Genomic DNA, 23,925 nt, shown 5'->3' on the forward strand with positions numbered 1-23,925 from the left:
AAATCACAGTGCTCAAAGGAGGATCTACGATGTGCATGGACTGATGGACCCTGGACCTGCCCACTCCTCTTGTCATGCAGCCCAGGACAGAGCTGATATTCTGGGCTGTGAATGCACATGGTTGGCTTATGTCCTGCTTTTCACCCATTCTTTCCAAGAGTGAAGGAAAAGCTGGGCACTCTTTTCATGCGTATTTGGAAGTCCCAGGGATAAGAACGCAAATATCAAATCTCTCATCCAGATCTATTCCACACACCTTGATGTGGCCTTTCTTCTCATACTATGCTTGTGTAAGGAAAAGGTGTCCTGTACTTTCTCTGCTTGTGAGTTGCAAACTAATTTTCAAATCTTAGTTCCAAATGTGCCCTTATTTAGTAGCAGAGACCATTCTCAGTCTGTTGACATCTTACCTACATTTTATATTCACCCTCATTCTCTTCCCTAAGCTGTCATTGAACTATGAATTGCAGGGGAGGACCTTGATAAATTTTCCTTACTGTCAGGATTAGGCAAATTTTGAGGAAACAGTGCTGTTGTAAATACACACCTGACTTTAGTACTATGGTACTCAGCTGGCATGAAAGTTGGAAGTAAAAAATGGCTATTTTCAGTTTCACGGTTATGATACAAGTATCCTCCTCCTACCATACACTGAAAGCAAAATAAAGATGTCCCAGCTTTCCCCCTCACTCCCCGGTGTCTGTCCTCTACATTAAAGAAACAGCCCTGATGGGACCTTGATTTGATTTACATCATCTCAGAACCAATACATTCAATAGTTACTGGAGATGATTTTTGCCGTGTCCTTGATGCACAGCTTTCTGATGAAGTGTGCACAACACATGCTGGTCTAACAATCTATGGAAACGCTGTGTGAGCCATGTGCTAAGGGCTGATGGAAAAAAGAGACCAGAGAAATCTTCTGATTCTGGTCATAGCCAGCACCAAGCTGGGGTACTGCAATTAAAAATATGTGAAGTTACATGAGTCCAGACACAGCAGTATGAAATTTAATGTGCCACAAGAAATGCTGAACTTCAGTAGGTGAAGCTTCTAACAATCATGTGACATTTCTAAGAAAATAATTTACCAATATAAACCCTGATATGGTGAAACTGCTTAGGTTTGCATGTCTGTTTTTTAAAAAATGTACCCATTTAAACAGATTTTCCCACTCTTATGAGATGAAGATACTAGATTGCTCCCTGGGATGAGGATGTCTGATTAACAAATCTCTGAAGACACATTTCATTTCCATAGCTATCCCTGAAGTAGAGCTTTGTAGCCAATTTTACACTTAAATATCTCTAAATATGATAAGAGCTGTTTTTCAAGCTAGTAATCTAGCTAGGTATATTAAAGCAGTTTAGAGTATTTTGGCTGAAGGAGATAAACAAATAGTAATTTTGAATTATATAAAACCAGTGCATTGAGGTGGGTTCTAAACTAGTACTTTAAATTATTATTGCCTAGACTCAGGCACAGCTTTTCAAGCTTTCAATTTGATTTCAAATATGTGGTTTTTTGGGGTTTTTTTGTTGGTTTTTTTTTTTTTTTTGTTTGATTGGTTTTTTTTGGTGGGTTTTTTCGGGTTTTTTTTTGGGTTTTTTTTTTTTTTTTTTTTTTTGGTTTTTTTAATAGGAGCAGGTAGCAGTGTTCGGTTCTGGTATTAATTACACATGGAAACAGAAAACCCGAAGTAGACCTGGTAGCATTTTAAGAATCCAGCTTTTGTGAATTCATCTGGAATTCATTGGGTTACCCCAGGCCATAATAAATTCATGCTGTATTAGCAGTAACATCATATATACACTAATAGATGTTCTACTGAGATCAGTATTATTTAATTGACTCAAAGGATTACTTTAAGATCAGTTTTCTTCTGATTTTTAACATGGCTTTCTCCCAAAGCACAGCTTCCCACAAGACAAAATGATGACATCAGAAGAAAAACATGCATAAGAAAATACACAAAATCAGACTATTTTTTTCTCCTTAGGAAAGACACAAAGAGCATCAGAATCATAGAGTTTATCCCGCATGTAAACAAATCCATGTGCTTATTTATAATTTTCTCAGTGGGAAACATTTAACTCTCCAAAAGCGAACATATGCAGATTCAAGAGAGGTATTAAGATTAAACTTAGTGAAAGTGATGTATCTTACTTAAACTGAAAAAATTATGCAACCAATCTGTCTGTAAAGAAGTACTGAGCAGTATCACCTGCACATTTCTGTTTTGTCATGCACGCTAAATAAAAGAACACAAACAACATGCAGAAAACTTCACTGGTAATAGTTGCATGACTGGGAAATGGTAATTAATGGAAAAACAATACCTTGGATACTTTGTGTTGGAAAGATGTTCTTAACTGTTTTCTGTGTCTTGTGAACTGTACAGAATCACTGATGTGACTAGTGCTACCCCTTAGCAACCTATGTCCAGTTCACACAAGTCTGTATTTCCTTCCCGAGTCAGCTGCTCAGCCCTCAAGGCTCAGATCCATTTAATAGAATTATTTCTCATCACATGATGAGAAAAAAACCCCAGGTCTTCCTGGGCGTACTGGCTGGGCATCACTGAGTGAAGGACAAAAAGTAAAAATAAAGTTTTTATGCCAGCCTCAGTGATGCCCTGAGGCAATGCTATGCCATAGCAGCACTGAAATGCAGCCACAGACAAGGACACATGGCTAAAAGGAGACTTTGTCTCCTGACAAGTGTGTGTGGGCACACAATTAAAAGCCCATGACAGAACTTTATTGACACTAATCTTGCTATCCCAACTCATATTTTTACTTATTCTCTTCTGGATATCCTGAAGAAAAGAAGGCATTTCTGTTTTCCTCCGACTTTGAAAATAGCTTGTCTCTTCTGATTTTTTCCTCTAAAGAAAGAAACCACTGCAGGGAAGTGGGGAAAAAAGCCAAACTCAAAAGAGATAAATAGAGAATACCTGGATTTGGCAATTCAACTTTTCTCAGACAGAATATTCCACCCATGGACAGCAAGAATTGGAAGCCATCAACATTCCTTAAGTCAAACAGCTGCACTTTCTTATCCTTTTATTTCACATTATCGTCTTCCTTGATTCTATCAATCAGCTGCAGAAACAGCTCTTAGCAGAGTTCAGGGCTGTGATCACAAAATAAATAGTGTGAAGACCTAAATCAGGATTCACAAAAGCTGCTCTCTTAGGAAGCAGGAGTTACACACTCATGTATCATGTGTATATCCATTACTGAGCCATCCCTCACAAGAACTTTAAAGCTCTGCCAGACCCCTTCAAACATTTTTATCAAAACAGCAGAGGTCAAAAAGATGTTAGATCGCTACAGTTTTCATGAATGGGGGAAAAATGTCCATGTGGAAAAGGAATGGTGTCTCCCAATCCTCAGCAGACATCAGATAATTTATACAGGGGTTATTATGAATGTCCTAAACAGAGGAAAAGGTTGAAGGAGGCTTGCAGCTTAGCAGACCTCACTTCAACCATTTCTAAGCCATTTAAATTGTCCTGTGGATTTTTTAGAATCGATTTCCAACTGTCTCATTTCTCATTCCTTTTCTCTGTCCAGATTACCTGGCAATACTTCCAAGAATGCAGTTCTTACTACTTCAGTATCATCTCTTTCACAGTGACTTTAAATAATCAGAAGGTACAGCAACATACATGCATTTAAGGGAAGTGTAACAGCGATGAATGCTGTGGCTTTACACTAATCACCCACAACATTTCTACATACAGAAATCTGCAAAAAAATCTCAAGTGTCCCCTGGGTTAGCCTTCGTGTAAAAACGGGTACATTGGAAGTTAATTAGAGACAATCTGGTTTTTATACTGAGCATTGAAAAAGCCAATTTGAGTTAATGGGAATGAAAGTGATTGTCATTGAGACTTGCTTAATATGGTTACTACTATAATTCCATTTTTCATAGCAAAATAGCAAAATGGACATTACCAGGGAGTGAACAGTGAAAGAATCCCAACTTGCTGGAATTCAATTTTCTTCCAGAAGACTCAGCCCTTGTGTAAGAGTTGTGAAGGCACTGGGGATTAATTAAACAGCATAAAAAAGATCTGTTGAACATATGGACATAACAGAGCTACAGAATTTGCTAGTATTTACCAAAAAATCATTCACATAGGGAAAGGAGACCTCCTTTGTGGAGCACATGCAGAAAAGACCCTTGTTCCAGTGCCCTCCCAAGATACATCAACAGCCAGGGAACAGCACAGCTTCCCTTTGAAAGCAAATATACACAGGAGATTCACTGAACTGGAGGGGGCAGAAACAATGTAGCAGCCACCAATCCAATGCTGTAAGGAAATTTTCACATCTCTGCACAGCAGAGAGCAGTGAAGAGATCCTTGAACCATCTAACACATTCCCGTGCATCAAAGGGTCATGCAGTGGTGTTGGCTCTGGACCCCAGCTGCAAGGATCCTGTACAGATCCCCAAGGCTGTTCTGGGACATGTACCCACTTTTGTTTGTAAGCCAGCTATTGACATGCAAGGAGAAGAGGCTGCATTTTATGGGCAGCTAGACTGGGGCTGTTGCAATCATATGTATAAGAGCACCTGAGTAATTTAGTGTAAAATACATACATTCATTCAAGTATCCATTTTGGATAAGTTACTAAAAAGAGAAGTCTCATGCAACAAACATCCTCCATTCTTGTTGCTTCTGGCGAGTTACTGACAGACATGTGGCTCCACAAGTATTGTGCCAAAGCGTCTTCCCATTTTTATAAATGTATCCTGGTTTCACTGTTTAACTATGTGAGCTTGCCCTACTGAACATTCCCATAGGGGAAACATCATTCCTGAAGATATTCTGATGTGGGTTTTGTTGATAAAGTAGAGCTGAAGGCTTTCACTGCTTCATAAGCACATGCAATAATCTTGTGTTGGCTGTGTTAACTCACCCAACTGTACAGAAGAGAGACTTAGACAGACGATGGTCAAGCCCCAAACCTCACTGACAGCCAGTTTCACACACCATTATAAAACCAGTTAGGATTCTTGCCACTGCTGAGACACCACAAAGGTGAGGAGCTCTGTTCAGGGCTTTGCTTTCTTAGACAGAAGCAACCAAAGGTGTCTTCACTTTACCAAGATGCTAAACTTTGATGCCAACCTTGTGCTGAAAAACCAGATGCTGAAAGCAGCAGAACCATTGCACTGTCACTGACAGAGAAAAGGTCACTGAGCCTATCTCTAAAGAAAAAAATTAAAGCAGATGCATCTGGCAGTCTTCTACAGATCCCTGAGGTTTCCCATTCTGCCAAATTTCATGAGAGAATGAAAGGACTTGGAGGCTTTCTGTGGTGTATAGGAGATGGCTGGGACTGTGAATGCTTTAATGCTGCCAAGACAGTAAGATTGCTTAGTCCCAGAACCTTCATGCCCAAATCCAAAGCCTGTAAGGTGCCCATGGTGTAGAAAGCCCAAAGAAAAAAACTGCAGTGCTTGTAGAAAAGTGAAGACACAAAATTAAAACTATCAAATTGCTAGGATTTTGAGGCTTCCTCCTCAGAGAAAAAGAAAATATTCAGTAAAGTTCTTTATCCAAAGCTTTCTTATCACATTTTTTGGTGGTCTAGATGATGGGGCAGGGTTACCCTCAGCGACTTTGATAACAGAAAACAAGGAGGAACAGCTGATGCACCAGAGGGCCATGCTGATATCCAGAGGGATTTCAGCCACCTGGAGAAATGGGCTGACAGGAACTTCATCAGCTTCCACAAGGGAATGTGCAAAATCCTGCACTTGTGGAAGAAGAAAAAAAAGCCTACATGCAGCAGGATATGCTGGAGGCCAACTAGCCAGAAAGCAGCTTTCCAGAAAAGCATCTGGACACCAGGTTGGACACGAGGCAACACTCAGTCTCTTATGAAGGAAGGCTGAGAGAGCTGGGACTTTTTAACCTCAAGATCTCCAGCCCTGAAGATACCCAAAAGCCGTGTGGACCCAGTCCTGGGAAATCTGCTCTAGATGATCCTGCTTGAGCAGGAGGGGTTGGACAAGAAAACCTCCTGAGGTGCCTTCAACCAACCAACCAACCAACCAACCAACCAACCAACCAACCAACCATTCTTTGTTTCTGTATCTCTTTCAAAGTGCTGAAAATAACATGTGTTATGAATAAGCATATGCTGAATTCCTTCTCCCTTCTGTTACCTGGAAAAGGCATCACAGAAAAAGGAAACCACCAGAGCAAGTGTGTGTGAATGTGTGTAGATACACATATAGATAAATATAAATATAAATATAAATATAAATATAAATATAAATATAAATATAAATATAAAACCTTGTGTGAGATAAAATAATAGAAGAGCATGTAACACAGTAAATACAAATGAGGAATATTTAAAACTTGATTTGCTTGTGACTATTTCACTTAGCATGTAAATTTACACATTTCCTACTTCCTTACATTATCCAGAACCTTGGTTTTCATTTTCCTCAGATATGGACAGATTTTGATAATTTATAAAATCTGCCAGCAAGCCAATATCAATTTTAGTATATACATGATTTAGACCTGCTTTTAGTTTAATTGACATTTTGCTTATTTAAAACACAAAAACTGGCCACTGAGGAAAAAGCACTCGCTTTTAATAGGATCATGGAAATATTAGCAACAGCAGTCCATAAATACCTAAAAATTATTTTTAGATTCTCAGGGAATGAACAGCCAGTGTGTCAAATAGAATGGAGATTTGATGGAGAAGGAATGCGTTTTTCTGGGAACAATTATTTTACTTCACAAAAACAAGTCATCTTATAAAGGGCAGTCCTATTCCAACATAAGCATGGTTTTTAGTGTTCCAGTTAATAATACAGTAAGTCAAATATAAGAAAATTCAATCTCAGGCGTATAAGCAAGTAACAGCACCTTTACCAAATTACAAAAACAAGACTGACTCCACAAAATTTCACCTTAGTGCTGTTAAAAGTACTGATAACTTCATGCTACAAATCTCAAGGGGAAATAAGGGAGATATGCAGTTCTAATGTCACACTCCCAGACCATGTCGTTCCACTCAAAGACTGAGAAAACAAAGAGGGAAAAGGGTTATGACAGGGCTGAGTGGGGACTGAAACTGCCTACTCTAGAAACACCAAGAGTGATTTAATACAGAAGAAATACTCTGTATAAAGACAAACAAAGGTAGCACTACATAGGTCAGTATTTTGTTTCAGGCTAGCTTTTATCCAAATCAGGCCATAGTAACTTGCAGTCACTATTATTTAATAGTGAATAGTGACTGAAAAATGGTTCAGGAGCCCTCTGCAAATCAGAGGTCAAATTAAGTGAAGTTTTCCAAAACTCTTCTGAAGCCACCACGTCAACAACTGGATCGTGAAGGTGAAAGGTGTGCACACAAGTTACTGCCTTGTCGCAACAGCTCAGACACCAGCTACTCTGTATCTAGCAAAGAAGGTACAGCTGGTTTATTTGAGCCTTTAACATATTAAGAGTTGGCTAAATCATCCTTATTCACTATTCATCATCTTAAGAGATAGGGCCTTTTTTCACGTAATTTAATTCTTTGCCAAAATCTTCTGAGGGTGTCAAAATCTCACACAGCCAGTAAAATCTCACACAAATCCCATTTGTGATTTTTTCATGTTACTCTCAAGTCACTAATTTTTCCATTCTTGTTGTGCTCAGTAGCTGTAAAATTCAGTTTATACTGACTACACATCCCTGAACAACTCTCTCAAGCAGGGGTGGCTGATGAACATTGCCCAACCACTACAATCTTTCACACACCTATGTCATTTGTGGTACCATGACTACTGTAACCCCACCTTGAAGTACATGAAACTGAAGAAATGAATTTGTTACTGCATGTTTTAAAGTGTTATACAAAACTTTTGTTTACAACACTTACCCACCTTTGGCCTTACAGCATCCTGTTTAATGTTGGAGAATATCTACATAACATGTCCACTACTGCTACTTTGCTACAGGTTTTGTTTCAGTCTAGGTTCAGTTTTGCTACTATCAGCATTTTTTAAAATATTTTTTCTTTTTTTTTTTTTTTAGAAACTGCAGCTGAAACAGAAGATGGGAGTGATCACATGCATGTCCTCTGCCATCTGCAGGGAATTTAGCTGGATTCTTTTTCCCTCTTTATGAATAACAGTGCAATTTGTTTGGTAAGTATAATGTAAAATCGCCAAGGGTAACATGTAAAAACCTGCAGGTCAGCACAGTTTTTTACAGCTTCTAAATTTATGCACAACCTGGTTGGCCAAAATGTGCCCAAGGACAAAGCAAGATTAAGACTGCTATGGAGAGGAAATCTTAAACATCATCAGAGTAATGCAAACCTCGTGTGTGGCAGTAACTGGAGACAGCCAAGCACAGTGAGATGGAGCTTTTGGCTGGGAGAGATCAATAATGGGGCCATGCTGGTGAGAGAAAGAGCTGCACAGGAGGATGCAGGGCATTCTACCCAACAACCCAGCACAAGCAACAAGCAGACAAGGTATGTCATCCTGCAGCATTTTAGGAGATTATTAATAACAGAAGACAAATACCCTTCATTTCTTATAATCATCCAGGGCAACACATCTTTGTTACCATTTCACACTAATATTGTTTTGTGGGTTTTTAACATAGTTTACAATGAAAATATTATAGAAAGAAATGTGACTATCAATAAAAAGAAATACTAGAAAAGGTTCTCTGTCACAGGTTTCATTCAACGAAAGAGACTCCACTGTTTAAGTTTTATGGGTACTGAAAATCTCATACAAAGTGAAAATATATGAAAAACAACGTAAAAGAAACACAAAGTAATTTGACAGCTGGACTGTGGTTCTGCACTCTCTTTGCCAGGTTTGACCATTAAAGCTCAGTCTCTTCCTCTTCCTCACTGTCTCCAAATAGATTTTCAACTCCCTTCTGTTCTGTGGCATAGTTTCAACTGATGGGATAAGGAATGTTCCCCAACCAAACTAGCTTAAAGCCTGGTGATGACAACACTTCCCTGGGCATGGGAGATGAGGGTTTGGACTTCCTCTGGATGTAAATGTTACTGAATCTCAATTTTCTCAATGTTAGATGACTGTTCCCATATCATAGTGTTAAATGAGTGTGGGCTCTGTCATCACTGCCAAACCTCTACCAAAAAAAGTTAAAAAAAAAAAAAAGTAGAGACTCTGTTCTTGAAAATAAAAGGATGTCAGTGCACAAGGCATCTCTATGATAGAAGCTGCAGAAACTCAGTGTACATGAGCTTGGAAGGACCATTAAATCCTTTTGTGGAAATTTGAAATCCACATCCAAACTGATTAGCCCAAGTTCATACGAAATCCCAGGCAAGCAAAGATGGAAAAGGAGAGTGCTGCCTCCCAGCTACCACAAGGGAATTTCCTCAGTAGCCAGAGTGACCTGACCCTTCAGGTAAGAATCTACCCATGATTTACCTTCCACTGACTGTCAGATTACAACCAAGGAATAGCTTACCTTGAGCAATAATGCCATGTTTTCACTCAAATCAGATTTCAAGGAAAGAAGACTGTAAGGAACAATTAATATCAAAGTGCTACTCACATTACCAAGCCATCTGGTTTCCATTTTTACACTCCTAGCAACATCACATCATGAGGTTTGGATGAGACCATCCACTGTGCATGAGGCACAGGTAACTGCTTTGAATTTTGTAATTGGACTTTCAAATACTGTTATAACTTTCTCTGGATTTTCTCCTAAAAATATTGCTGGTGTTGACTAACAGCAAGCAATGAATTGGATGTCCTTCTGGGCTCATGAATGACTTACAAAACCAGGTGCATTTGTTCAAATTGTACCAGCAAATCCTTTCTTCACTTTTCACACGTGATGCAGAATTGTATAAGCTTTGGTCTGTACCTGATACTTCCCACACTTAATGCTGTTCTTGTGCAAAGACAGCTTCTTTAATGGGTGTTTAAGCCATCAGTGCTAGTAATCAAATACTGCTCTGATTTCCAGATAAAGGCATTTTTAACAGTTCATGTTACTTCTGGACTGCTTATGTTTGTTTGTGAACCAGCAGAGGAGTTCTGATTAAGGCACACACAAAGTTTAGGAGTGAAGCATTTGTCTCCATGCTATAGGATGAGACTTCCCAAGGAAGCAGCGTGCGCTGAGAGATGCAGGTATGGGGTGGAGAGGAGCTGCTCAGGGTACAGTCCCAGCCCATGTGGCCTGCGTGCCTCATAAAATATTTTAACTCTTTTCACTATTATGACTCACTGGTGACAATTGTTTTGTTGTTTTGTTTTTTTTTTTTTAAGAATGGTAAGTATAAATTTCTCAAAACATATGGAAACTGAACTTTTTCTTGAAATAAATTATGTTCATTGAAGAATTCATCCTACCACATAGGAATAAACATCTTTAGAAAGTCATTGTTTGGCATTTTCTGTCCAATACTTTGGAGAAAGATTTTGAGTAGTATTTTTATGCCTGTTCTCAGTAATGATTATCATTCTGGCAACAGAACACCTAACTTGCCTGGAGATTTAACTGTAGGAAAAAATGCGTAAAGATTCTAATTTTCAAGTGGAAATAAAGGAAATATTCATCTTTTTGCCTGAAATATTTCTAATGCCAGTGACATGCTTTTCACAATGTATTTCCCTCTTCAGTCATCCCAATTCTCAGACAGTATGTAAGCTGCACTGTATTCCCTGCTGCACAATCAACTGAACAAGCCCATCATGGTTATACATCACAAGTGACACAATTAGAAAGCAATCACAAAGCAACAATTCCCATCTAACATGTTGCAACCACACAACAGAATCCTATCAAAATTCCCTATGGTACTACCAAGCCATATTTACTATGCTACTAATCTTCAGGATCCTTTATCCTCAGTTTCTGATGACCCACCAAAAGTCTCTGTTGATAAAACTATGTATTATATACTTAAGTACCCTGGCTCATTTTGAATTTAAAGCTAAATTTCCAGTAATACTGGCTTTTTAAATATAAGCTACCTGAGAACTCTCTAGTTTTCCATTGATTTATTAATATGAAAACTTCAGATGCAACAGGAGCTAAACTGAACTGGATTAACATTCACCTTTCAAACTATCAACCTTTAGGATGGGGATTAAATAATGAAGGGGCTTAACCTGTAAAGAGCAGGATTCAGTGGATTTCATATACCATGTTACCAGTGTAATAGGACATCATCCAGCACTAAGAACTTCTCAAGGCACAAAAAAGCTCAATGAAGTCTTGTTATTCCCAAGTCTGAAACCTGATTCCTATCCTCACATGAAATGTTTAAAGATAATAATTCCTCTGTTAAATTGTCTCTAATGCAACAGCAACCAAAGATAAACACCAAAACTGGGAATTAAGTATCCCCTTCATTCTGGAAAAATTATTTTAAAGCTAGAAAAAGGTGTGAAACTAGTAAAGTACCTAACAGTGAAACCAACTCGCAGTACTTCCAGCCAAAACTGAAGGGGTGCAGATAACGCGTGTGCCTGCTGCCATCTCCTGGTAGTCCAGAGGTAAAACCGTCATAAATATTAACTCTTTTCCTTTAGAAAATGTCAGGTCTCCGAAGGAAACTCTTCCCCAAAACCAGAAAAAGATACCACTTTATGTTCTACAGAAGGAGCTTTCAAAACTCTCAAAATCTACAAGAATTTATTTCACTGTACAAGGCAGCCACTACTTGGATATAGCTACTTTCAAGCTAAATGGAGTTCTAACACTGGCTTAAGCAAAGAACCATCAAAGCTCTTTCATTTTATAAAGGAAATAAGTACTCACCCGACTTATTCTAATTTCAAAATACATTCAGAAAATTAACTGTAAAAATTTCTACATGGCATTCAAAACCAAAGGAAGTTGCTTTGGGAAGCCTACTTATCATATTACAAGTTATAGTGTAGATTATTGGCCCATACTGACTCATTTTAATATCCATTTCTTTTCATAAATACTTGAAGTTCAAGACTTCAAGTACTTGAAGTTCATTGCCTTTGGTGAAGGGCACAGCATTGATATTTGTAATAATATTCCATGGGTTATGTTTTAAAAATAGGATTAGCAAACTTGAAAATAAATTTATTTTGACAGCTGACAGAAGGCACCTGTACTTACCCTGCAAAATTTAGTGCCACAAAGACTGTTTTAACTTTCATTTCATAGGCTATTTTGCTATTCTGGAGTGAAGAGACTTGTCCACAGTCTCCCAAAGGTTAAAAGATAAACAAATAATGGAAATAAACTTTATAAGTGGATTATGTCTCCTAGTGTGCTGAATGCCTATGGGAATGTGACCTGGTGTGCCTTAAAAAAAGTTAAGGCATACCAGTGATTTGGATTGCCCATGGTTCACTGACAATTGCCATGGGGAAACAATCATTGAATGTTGCAGAAAAGCCAAGCTAAATACAGAACATTTCCCTTCACAGAATGAGAATCCAAAAAATTGTGTCGCAACATCAAGCTGTAACTGAGAAACTGAACAATGACTAAACAGTTGTAAGAGACCTAAATTAAATCCAACTGGTATTTTACATTCCTTATGAAAGTGCAGGTTTTATCGTGAGATGATTAAAGCAAGGATAGCCAATTCCTAGTGTGCCAGAATGTACAACTTAGCCTGTCATCCTGGTTCATGAGAGTCCCTCGGAGCTGGTCAGGAAGCAGCCTGTCACAAATCAGCCACTCACCCTCAGTAGGATCCCTGGCAGAGCTGCAGAACCCTTGTCCTGCTGGACATTCCCTAGCCACAAACTGCAGGCACTGTCTATGGAGCGTGGTCAGGAACACAAGGAAGGACTTGTGTGCATGTCCCCATCACACCTGGCCGGGCCATGGTCAGATGGCAGCTGCAGGTTACTTACAGCACAGAAGAAACAACTAATTTCCAAAGGTTGTGCAAATTGCACCAAATGCAAAGGTGTTGGGGATTTGTTGTGGGGGAGAAGGGAGCACATCAGGGCAGAAACTGGTGACAACCACAGCACAGAACCAGGGAGAGAAAACTCTGAAATGCCAGGTGCAGGAAGTTCAGAGTACTAACAGAGGTCACCAACCACTCTCAATGCCTGCCAGGGGAATCTTGTCAGAAGTAATGAAGAAGCAATTAAGTCTGTCACTGATAAGCATATGCACCTGTGTGTGTGTGCAAACCACCCAAACTGAAGCACAGGGACATTAACTGGATTCCTTTCTTCTGTCTGATTTTAACAGTAAGACAGCTAGAGGAGAAATGTGTTAAATACTAATCAAGAGCTCTGCTACTCTTGCCTGGTCTCACGCTTTCAAGTTATTCTATTTATCACAAAAATGAGCAGCTCTTCAAAAGCAAAATGGACTAGAAGCCAAGTGTAGAAAAAAACACAGAGGGCTGAGACCATTTGGGAATAGATAAATAAGAGCACCAGAGTACATAAGGTTTTAAGCAAAACTGCTGATATTCACAGCAATCCAACTTCTAAAAGTTAGGCTTTGGATGAAAAATGCTTCCATAACTACAACCTTGGAAATATACCACTCTTACTCAGAAAATATTTTATTCAGAATACTTATGTATAACACAATCAGTAGTGAACAAGATCCAGAATAAATTTCCCCTGGTTAAATTAAATTATTCAGAACCTTTCAGAACTTCAGCACATGACTTCAGGACTATACCATTTGTTTTAATCATAGCAGCCTAAACCCTGAGGAAAATCATACTTCCTCTTGGATCAAAACTGGAACCAAGAGAAAGCCTAAACTTTTGTGAAAATGTTTTATTACAATAAATAAGCAATCACACCATCAATTCACTCTCTTAGCATCTGGCCCACTGTACTATGTAATGACTACACGGTTTTTATTCTCAGTATAAATATTTCTGTTTTGAATACAACTTCATTTTAAGACTGATCAATTTGTTTCTTTCAAGGGCACATGGTTATCTAACACAAGTATACCTTAGATTATAATATCAGATGATGCTTTGGAAAAATCACATTCCAGGAATAATTAATTTCATTTGCAGCTCTGCTGTGCCCAGCAAATCCATAAATTTTCATTTTCTTGCCTATAATTGATTTTATCATCTAATTAGCTTGCCACCTTGTTACTATCCCAGCAGACCATAACTTCCCCTCTTCATATTATTAACATACTTCAACATTTCCTTGTTTTGCTCAGTCTCTCTTATCTGTTAACCTCTGCCACAGCTTCCTCCAGGTGACGGCCACTGCTGGTTGCAACATCTTCCTTGGTCTCCCTGCAGTCACAGGACTACAGTTGTTTGACCAAGTAGCAAATTCCCTTCACCAAGGCAGCCCAACAACCCAAAAGGTTCTTAACCTTTTTTTTTATTATTATTATTGTTCCTGGTGTTATTATGGATTGAAGGAAAAATTGCTTATCCAGCTTTCCCATGTTCTCCCCACCTGCCTCTTCACAGTGCTTGCAGAATAGTATTTTTGATTTGAAACAGCTACTGCATGACTTACACCATGAAAGCCACCAATAAATCATAAATGAAGTATTTGTTGAATTCATACCTGGAAAGTAGCACTTTTAGGTTCATAAGGTCGAATACACCTAGGCAAACTGAAATGCAACTTCCCACAGCATTCCCATGGCAGAGCACCTCACTCGCTCCACCCCCGCTCCGCTCCCCTCAGCCCCGCCCACAGACGCAACGGCACCGGGAGCGACCGGGAAGTTTAATGAGGAGGAAAAAAACCCCTTCCTGTCCCGCCAGGCAGCCACGGGACCCCGCAGGCTGCAGCCCGTTTTCCACGGGTAAGGGGCCCAGGGAACCGCGATTCCCGGAGGGAAAGCCGGTGGGGTTGCCTGAGGCGGCGCGCGCCCCGCTCAGCGCAGCCGCGCGCGCGGGAAGGGGTGGGGCCAAGTGGGGGCGGGGCCGGATTCGAACCGGACGGCGGGGAAGCGGCGGCCATGGCGGCGCAGCAGCAGCTCGGCCGGGAGCACCAGGGCATCACCCTGCGCGGCAGCGCGGAGCTCGTCGCCGAGTTCTTCTGTGAGGGGGCCGCGGGGGATCTCGGGGACCGCGCTGCGAGAGAGGGAGGGAGAGAAGGAGGGTGGGAGGGGAGGGGAGGTGAGGTGAGATGAGCGAGGGGGAGGCCGCGTCTGGTGGGGCGACATGGCCGCCGGCTGGGGCGTCAGGGGGGCGTAGTACACATCACTGTCCCTCTGCGTCTAAATCGTGCAGCCTATGGAATCAACAGCATCCTGTACCAGCGGGGCATCTACCCCCCCGAGACCTTCACCCGTGTGCAGAAGTACGGGCTCACCCTGCTGGTCACCACGGACCCCGAGCTGGCCAACTACCTCAACAACGTGACCGAGCAGATGAAAGGTGCGGGCGGCGGCGGGGCCCTCCCTGCGGTGTCCCTGCCGCTGCTTCTCGCGCTCTAAGCGACTGCCCTGGCTTCTTGCAGAGTGGCTGTACAAGTGCATCGTGCAGCGCCTGGTGGTGGTCATCTCCAGCATAGAGAGCAGCGAGGTCCTGGAGCGGTGGCAGTTTGACATCGAGTGTGACAAAACTGCAAAAGATGACAAGTGAGTACTGCGGTCCCTCCATTCCCGTGCTTCCCTATCCCGAATACCAAGGCAGGCACAGGATCAACGTCATGGACTTGTTCCTTCAAATCTCTCTCAGTGCCCTGCCCTCTGTTTGTCTGCAAGCCAGATTGAACACACAATGAAAGGAGAGCAGCTATCACTTAACTTTTCTAAGGACTTAAAAGTGTCACTACTACTCTATAAATACTGTAGTTTCAGACTACCAGAGCTTAACAAAGATAACTATATTTAGAGGAAACTATCAGTGCAGTAGTAGTTTCTTCTCTTACCACAGTTTTTTTATTTTTCCAGTGGACCACGGGAGAAATCTCAAAAGGCAATTCAGGATGAAATTCGCTCTGTCATCAGACAAATAACTGCCACAGTAACCTTCCTGCCACTCTTGGAATCTGCCTGTGAGTATTCCAAACTGCACTAAAGAAATTTGAAAAACCTCAGTAACTTTCCAACTTCAGAAAATATTTTCTGGTTTTCTGAGGCTTTTTAATTATTGCCCATTGTGTAGCCATCAGGTTTGTGAGACAGCATGTTGTTAGACTGAGATCAGGACAGAACTTGGTGTGGCTTAACGAACTTGAGGAAATTAATATGTATGCCCTGAGGAATGCAAGTTTTCATGAATAATTTGTTCCTATGAAGTGTTATACAGAACTCATCTCCACAGCATTGTCACACACTTAAAAAATTTACAACACGATTTAGTTTTTGAGAAAACTAAAATGGCCTCACATGAATATTACTTAACTATTATTTTCACATAACCAGTATCAGTGTAACTTCTGAAAACCTTGGTCCTTGTCTCAAGTTCTAGAAGATGCACTTCAAACCTGCCATGTCCTTATGGTGAATTTGTTCTCCGTTGCTCCCAGGTGCCTTTGACTTGCTGATCTACACAGATAAAGATTTGGCAGTGCCAGAAAAGTGGGAAGAGTCAGGACCACAGTTCATAGCCAATTCAGAAGAGGTTCGGCTGCGTTCCTTCACTACCACAATCCACAAAGTCAACACCACAGTGGCTTACAAGAAGGATTCTGTTCCCTAAGATGCAGGGGCAAGTTTTGTGTGTGTAAATATCCTGTCACCTTGTATAGTTTCTGTTCATCACGCAGCTAAGCTATCAGCATATCATTACTGTCCTCTTGATAAAGTATGACACAAAGACAATATGCATATCTGTGATAATGTGACACTAGACTAAGCTGGCATTTTAAAAGAGATTTTAAAAAGGTATTCATAGTCATAGTTCAATTCTTACTTTACTGTATGAGCTAAACTAATGGTGTGTTAAACCACTGCCTCTGCTAGAAAAACTGCCTAAATCTAGGATTAGCTGCTAGAGTTGTATTATTTTTAAACTGCATTCTGTTAGCAGTCTTAAATTCTCTGTAGCAACTAAAATAACCTCATTCCTAGTGTGCCAGTTTTCATGTTAGAACTCTGGGCTGTTTTATTACCAGAAATAACCCTAAAACAAAGCAACCAAACAATTCTTGTACTGCTCTACAATGGAAGCATCTGTTCATCAGGAAAACTTTAAACATATGAAGCCTTCTTTTTTTAATGACCACTGGGCTCTAGTTCTGCAGACAGAGTTGTTCTGTGTATGTCTGTAGTGTCTGTCCAGCATTTTCCATGTTTCTATTCTTGTTTACAGAATAAAGCTTTGGGTTTTATAGTGTTCTCTAATTCAGAGTCTACAGTCCTTCATATTTCAGATGGTTTCATGAATGCTACATCCTAGTTTATAACTGTCACACAAGTAACACCCAAAGGGCATCCTCCTTGTCTTGTTACTTAACTGTTTCCTTCGAGTCTCCAAGTGGTGTGGAGTCCATATGAAATTCATTCATAGATTAACAGTTTCCTCCCAGCTAAGACTTCAAATAACAGTTTAAACAGTCACTGTGAACTAATGACAGTGCCTTCCATATTTGTTAAACCGCACTGGACTCTTCATGTGTTCTTACCCATTTCTGTAGTGGAAGAAATTAGGGATTTAAATCTCTGGAACTTTCAGACTCTTCCATGGTTTTGTTCACTTCCTTCACTAAATTCATTCCAGCCAGAGTGTTTAATTGGTTTTTCCACTCTTTTACAGTGATGTAGGACTTTCTGTTATAATAATATAATTTCAGAAGTTTATTTAAAAAACATCGATTACATATACCCTACCCCAGGACTGTATTACAATCTTTTTGGGTTTTCCTATTTCCAGGAAATAATTCTCCCCAGCAGTCCCAATCTAGCAGAAGAAAAAAAAAAAAAAAAAAGGCTTTTTAAATCAGGAGCACAAAACCCTTAATTTTTAAAAATAAATACAATCCAGGTACTTAACAAGTGACATAACTCACTGCTAGGGCTTGTGCTGCAGTAACAGAGCACGGTGTTTTCTTTTGCCTGTCAGCACAATTGTGACTGCACTACCCCTTTCACCCCCAGAAGCAGGTGCACATCAAAGAGTGAAGTCTGCAGTAGTGAACATAAAAAACACTTATTTTACAGAGATGCAAAAGTGATCCAAGAAGCTCTTTCTTGTACCAAACACAATTTATCTTCTTCTTTAAGAAGGGCCAGCCCAAAGTCCATCTCCATCATCATATCCGTCTTTCTTCTTTTATAGAGGCACCAGCAGTCAAGAGAAGTTGCATACAGATCACTGCATATAGATAATGTCCATGAAAGGTACATGTGAAAAGGAACAGGTCATAGATCCTGAAGTTTTCACAAAAACCCTGCAAAATAGGGAAGAAAATATACAAGAAAGTCATATTATTGCCCAGGAACCAAGCCTTCATGGAAGTATCCAACAGCATGTGCTGATCCTAAAGGGATCACTCTTGATTAGCTTCCCCTACTCTGAGGTCAGTTTTGCAGAGTGACAATCAAAACCAAGTGAGCACCCCCTTCATCTTCAATGGCAGTCTGGTTGTCCTTAGGACAGGGAATGAAGGGTAAGCCTCAGAACTAACCCAGCAGGCACTGCTCACCTGACTAGTTGAGCTGACGGATGAGCTGGTTGATTGCATCACCTCTGTAGCCAGGCTTGCCCATCTCCTTGAGGAAACCCACTCTGTTCCGCGATGCGTGGCGAGCCACCGACAGGTGGAACGGCCACAGAAAGCTGGTTACTCTTTTGAAATACTTCCCAGTTGAGTAGATTTCATGAATAAGGTCTTCCAGGCAAATGATACCACAGCCCCCTGCATGAGGGAAAAAAAAAGACGAGATCTCCCAACTGTATCATCTTTCCTCACACTGCTCCAGAATTGCCAGTCCTCCAGTTTGGCAAGATTTTGTCTGTCCCCACCCTTTCAGGTCAGACTGTAAACTCTCAACACCTCTTTCCTCAATTTTCTCACCCTCTTCCTCACCTAAATGTTCCTCTATCAGCATGTTGTCTGTCAGAGGCACCCTCTTTCTCTTGATCTTGGCTTGGCCCCGTTTCAGGATGAGCTCTCTTACAGATTTCAGGTTAGGCTGTCTGTGCAGAAATAAAAATCAGATTCTGCAACAGAGAAACATGATGCAGAGAGAAGCCCATCCCACTTCCTTGTGCAGAGGTGGGAAAGTAACCAAGTTATGTCAAGAACAATGAGAACAGAGACAATAGCAAGGTTTTTATATAAAGTTGATTAAGTTTTGACCACGACTGGAGAAGTAATGGATCTGTGATAGCAGCTGGAGAATCCAATGACCCCCTAGTCACAGGAAGGGTACGTACCCCCACGCCACATAAGGCTCCACAATCCGCAGCATCTTCAGCGACAGCGGGCTCAGCTTCACAAATACCCCAGTGTAATTCTTCCTCAGCTGCAGCAACTCAATCACTCTTTTCACCCTCTTAGTCACTCCCTTAATACTGAGGAAAACAAAATTTATTAGTAACCACATTTCTCTAATACAGCAACTAAAGGCCTCAGATCACCTGCAAGGAGACATGTCTGGATTGATCCCACTGCCTTGGTGTGGAAATGACACAACAAAGGGTAGCAACAAGGGAAGGAGTAGGGGAAGGATCTTACTCCACAATCCTCACAACGAAAGCCAGTTTGCTCTCCTGAGGTGCTGCTGCCTGCCCAGGCCTCTGCTCCATGCGCCTCAGCCGAGTGTCATCCCGGCGTTTGCGCCACGAATCCCGAACAAAGGTCTCCAGCCGCCTGAACTGGATCTGTTTTCCCTTCTGCTGCTGCAGAAAAAAGGCAAATTAAGTGAGGTTTACATCTGAAAGGCCAAATGAAATGCAGAAGTAGTGAACAATGTCCTTTCTGCTTTGGAAGCAGTAAGAAAATAAGTTTGATTATCTAAGCCCAAGGGTGACAGAACTGAGGGACAACATGAATTTATAAACAACTATTATTTATGAACAGTGAACAAAGAGTTTTTCCCCAGGAAAAATATGAATTAAGGAAACGACCTGGGATACTTCTAGGCATAGCTACACACACAGCTCAGCAATGGCTGGGAAAGAGCCAGAAACAACATGTGGGCAAAACAGATGCCACAGCAACACCCTAGTGTGACTCAAAATTATCCTCCAACAGAATATAACTGCATTTAAAGTCAGTTTCTATAGTGGTAGACATGTAAAAAAAAAAATTCAAGCATTCAAATAACTATTAAATATTGCTAATTTGAACAGAACATCTGGCTCACCTGATAAAAAAAAAAGTCTTTTCATTTTTACTAGAAAATGTAAAGCTCGTTTTTAGAATTCAACAGATATTTAAATGTCTCTCTAGCTTAGGAATGAGTACGTCCACCAACACTCAGTGTTTTCTCATACAAATAGGACTTGAAAATGTACAGTATTACACAATTATATTTAAGATACTCTACTGGTTAAATCAGCAGGCCACTTTAAATTAAAGAATCTAATGTTGTGTGTCTTCTGTGTAAATCACTCATGAAATTTGTTTGAATTTTCAAAGCAGGCAGACCTAATCAAAGTCTCATCACTAAGATCCTTTTTGTAATAAGAATCTTAAGGAGTGGCTATTTAATAGTATTGCTTATGCTCCCACCTTGGAAATGCAGCAAGCCACTGATGCTTTTAAAAATGTAAACATGGTATCAAACAAAAATGGCAGGAGTTTTGCACATAATCCTACAAGATTCACTGGAAAGCTTTAAGACAGACACCTACTGTATTAGCCGGGATACAGCAGAACAAGTCTCAGATTTGGAATTAGAAAGGTTTGCTGTGCTCTGCCAGTCTGGAAATGGCACAGTGTGCACAGGGTGTAGGACATGTAGGACATGTGCCACCCCACACGCAGAAAAAGGCTTCATCATGACCTGTGCTGCTCTAACAGAGAGAAATAACTCTAAATGCACCCTCAGAAAAGCACGGCTTCCATGCAAGGTTTCAACACAAAGGTGGTTTTAGACAGGGAAATCCCAGGGCAGCAGAGACAATTCAGCAGCACTGCAGTTTCCCACATGTGGCTGCAAACACCTGACCACCACTGATACAACAGGAACAACTCACAGTCTTCCATTTCTGTTTCGGTGTAATAACCTGTACAATTCTGCCCTCTTTACAAGGCTCAAAGGCACAAAGGAGAAGATGTTGAGGGACTCAAGCCCCCCTCGGAACCCCGGAGATGATCTCTGCCCATCCGCAGCGCTCGAGCACCCCCTCTCTGAGGGGCCCCACCACTCGGATCATTTCCCAGGAATTGCGATTCCCTTCTCCGGAGGACGAGCTGGGGCTGCAGGCCCAGGCTGTGCCGGGACCCGCCATACCTTACGTTTGTTGAGCAGCGCCTGCTTGGCCTGGGTGGCCTTGATGGCCAGGTACGCCTTCCTCTTCTTCAGCAAGTTCTCCGGCACCAGCGGGATCCGCCGCCTCGGCCTGCGGGCAGGACAACCCGGTCACATCCCGGTCACATCCCGGTCACATCCCGACCCCATCCTGCATCCCGACCCCATCCTGCATCCCGCCCCCTCCCGGGCCGGCCCCGTGGCCGCCCCCAGTCCGCGGATGGCGGCGGATCCCGCCTGCCCTCCATTCTTTCCTCTACGACGCACTTACTCCTCCAGCTCCGCCATATTGCCGGGCCGCTGCGCGCATGCGTGGGAATGGGGCGGGGCCATGGCCGCTCCCCCTCAGGCGCCCCTCGCCTACCCGGGGTTCGTGGAGTGGTGGGAAGCGCCTGGCCCGGAGGGAGAGGGATGGATGCGCTGCTGGCCGACCCAGGGCTCGCCCAGGGGCCACATACGGCGAGCCCGAGAGAGGAGCGGCCGCGGGGACGCGCGGTGTGACAGCCGCGTCACCCGCAGGTGGTGCCAGAGCCTCACGCTCAGCTGGGTGGTGTTGGGGTTGTGTTCCTGGTGTGCCGTGCGGGATGGAGGAGGGATGTGTGACTTTACACTCTGAAATAATTCTCATTTCCACTGACCGCGGTGTCCTCTCACCGCTGAGGAGCTCCAGCTTTGCTGGGAGGTTCGGTGCTACCAGGGTTTCGCTGCTCACCTCGGTGATGCTGCAAACCTTTACAACACTATAGATGAGCCCACTTCTGTTTTGACACCTAAAACATGAAAATCTGTATTTAGCAACTCGATCCCAAATGCCAGGAAGAACAAGCCGTTGGTGAGTAAACCCAGCTCTCATATGCATTTTTTTTTATATGAGACACAAAGCAACAAGCTTATGAAATAAATAATCTGAAACTTTTCCCATAATTACACAAATTTCACCCTGACTTACAAAAATAGCTGGAATCCCTGGTAGCTCACAACAGAGAAAGTGGACAATTTAAATCTACAAATGAGCGTGCTTTATTGAACAGGAGGGGAATTGCAAACAGGCTCTCGGGTATTCCATCATTAACGGCCAGGAAACAATAAGTAAATATTTGAAGCGCTGTTGCTATGAAAAGTCTCCCAGCACAGCAGCATTCTGAGGCTGACTTGCTAAACTTTAACCAGTAGCTATATTGTTTTAATGAATGGATATTCAAATGTCCCTGTTTGCAGGGATACCTAAGAAAAGTGTTCCAACTTTCCTAGACAGCAACCTGCTGTACACTGGCCTTCAGCACTCCGGAATCCTGCACACAAAATTTTAGGGCTCCAATTCCAAAAGCCAAGTCAGAAGATGAGGTGGGATGTCAGAGGTCCATGAAACTTCTTGACTTATTTTCTCATTCCATGGGTATAAAACTCCATTAAATTAATTTCAAATCCCACAAAATCTTTATTTGCACTGTGTGCAGTCTCAAAACAGCAAAAGGGCTTTAAGTCCATCATTTTCGTCACTGAACTATGCCCTAGTCTGAAATCTGTCTGTAATAAATTCTTTATAAAAAGAGCCAAATAAATTAAATTTTGCTTATTTTACCAATGATCTAATCTTGAAAATATTTTAATAAGGAAAGTACCTTGTGATCTTAAATTATGCCTATTTTCAGATCTTTTAAGGACAAAGTTTATAGAATTTGAAAAGATGCCCAGGAACTACTCCATGCACGCACTCTAACCAATAATTAATAGAGAGAAAAGTTGGGTGATCCAAGACTTTCTTTCATGAAAATAGCAATCATATAGACATAAACTAATATTTCATAAAAATATTTTTTAGAAACACTGTGGATAGATGCTTGGATTTATTATTTTCAAAATAAGCTTCTTTAAGATGGGCATTTTTGTCAGAAATCCTGTAAATTCACTGCAAAAGGAGCAATGTGGGTATAAGACTAACATAGATGGGTACCCTCAGTTAGTGGCACCTAATATGTCAAATTGAAAAGGCTAAAACATAAAACTTGTCTTTGTGTCTCCCTAGAAAAAAAAAATTGAGTGGGGCAAAACAATTCAGTCTTTAGTGCCACTAATTTATCAGCATTAATGGAAAATATTCCAGTTTCAAAAGCTCAATTTTACAGTAACTGTTGTGAATAATTCCCTAGAAGAAAAGTAGACTACTAATAAAGCCCTGGAACTATTTGTAATTATTGTCCCTGGAAATGATATCTAGAGTTTTAAGTTATGAATATTAAGTGACATATTTATATCTGTCAGAATGTTATGACATATTCTAAGAGTGGTGGTACCTATTTACAAGTTTCCAAAGTGAAACATTTGTAAGAATTAAAATGTAAATTGATTTTGTTTTACTTCTAATGCACTTGTAAAGGCCTGGGTAATGAACCCAAAATAGAAAAACTGTTTTTCTATTACAATAAACAGCAGTGAAAATAATTTATATTTCTGTCTTGTCTACAAGAGAGTGCACATGGTGGCTGCAATTTGAGTGTACAACAAATTTAATTGTATAGTTTAAAGAACAGTGGAGGTAAAAATAGACATCATTATATGTAGTCTCC

At 41.1% G+C, this 23,925-nt stretch overlaps 2 protein-coding genes across 2 annotated transcripts; one reads left to right on the plus strand and one right to left on the minus strand.

Moving 5' to 3' along the window:
- Positions 1-14,899: 14,899 nt before the first annotated feature.
- Positions 14,900-17,281, plus strand: MAD2L1 (mitotic arrest deficient 2 like 1). The gene is made up of 5 exons (XM_053976037.1): positions 14,900-15,029; positions 15,222-15,368; positions 15,451-15,571; positions 15,887-15,990; positions 16,465-17,281. The coding sequence occupies exons 1-5, from the start codon at positions 14,948-14,950 to the stop codon at positions 16,635-16,637; spliced, it is 627 nt and encodes a 208-aa protein (XP_053832012.1). The 5' UTR covers positions 14,900-14,947; the 3' UTR covers positions 16,638-17,281.
- A 440-nt stretch (positions 17,282-17,721) lies between these two features.
- RPL7L1 (ribosomal protein L7 like 1) lies at positions 17,722-23,065 on the minus strand. Its single transcript, XM_053975644.1, is given in 12 exon segments — positions 17,722-18,327; positions 18,583-18,795; positions 18,967-19,076; positions 19,317-19,454; positions 19,618-19,781; positions 21,341-21,449; positions 21,630-21,660; positions 21,663-21,725; positions 21,728-21,758; positions 21,761-21,906; positions 21,909-21,961; positions 23,061-23,065. Coding segments are annotated over 11 exon segments (1,059 nt in total). The 3' UTR covers positions 17,722-18,327; positions 18,583-18,586.
- Positions 23,066-23,925: the final 860 nt, after the last annotated feature.

This window comes from Vidua macroura, chromosome 4 (assembly GCF_024509145.1).
Source record: "Vidua macroura isolate BioBank_ID:100142 chromosome 4, ASM2450914v1, whole genome shotgun sequence".
In the NCBI taxonomy this organism is placed as follows: Eukaryota; Metazoa; Chordata; class Aves; order Passeriformes; family Viduidae; genus Vidua; species Vidua macroura.

Coding starts and splice junctions, on each gene's coding strand:
- MAD2L1 (XM_053976037.1), top strand. CDS start 14,948: ATGGCGGCGCAGCAGCAGCTCGGCCGGGAGCACCAGGGCATCACCCTG. Junction 15,369..15,450: donor CGTGACCGAGCAGATGAAAG/GTGCGGGCGGCG, acceptor GGCTTCTTGCAG/AGTGGCTGTACAAGTGCATC. Junction 15,572..15,886: donor AAAACTGCAAAAGATGACAA/GTGAGTACTGCG, acceptor TTATTTTTCCAG/TGGACCACGGGAGAAATCTC.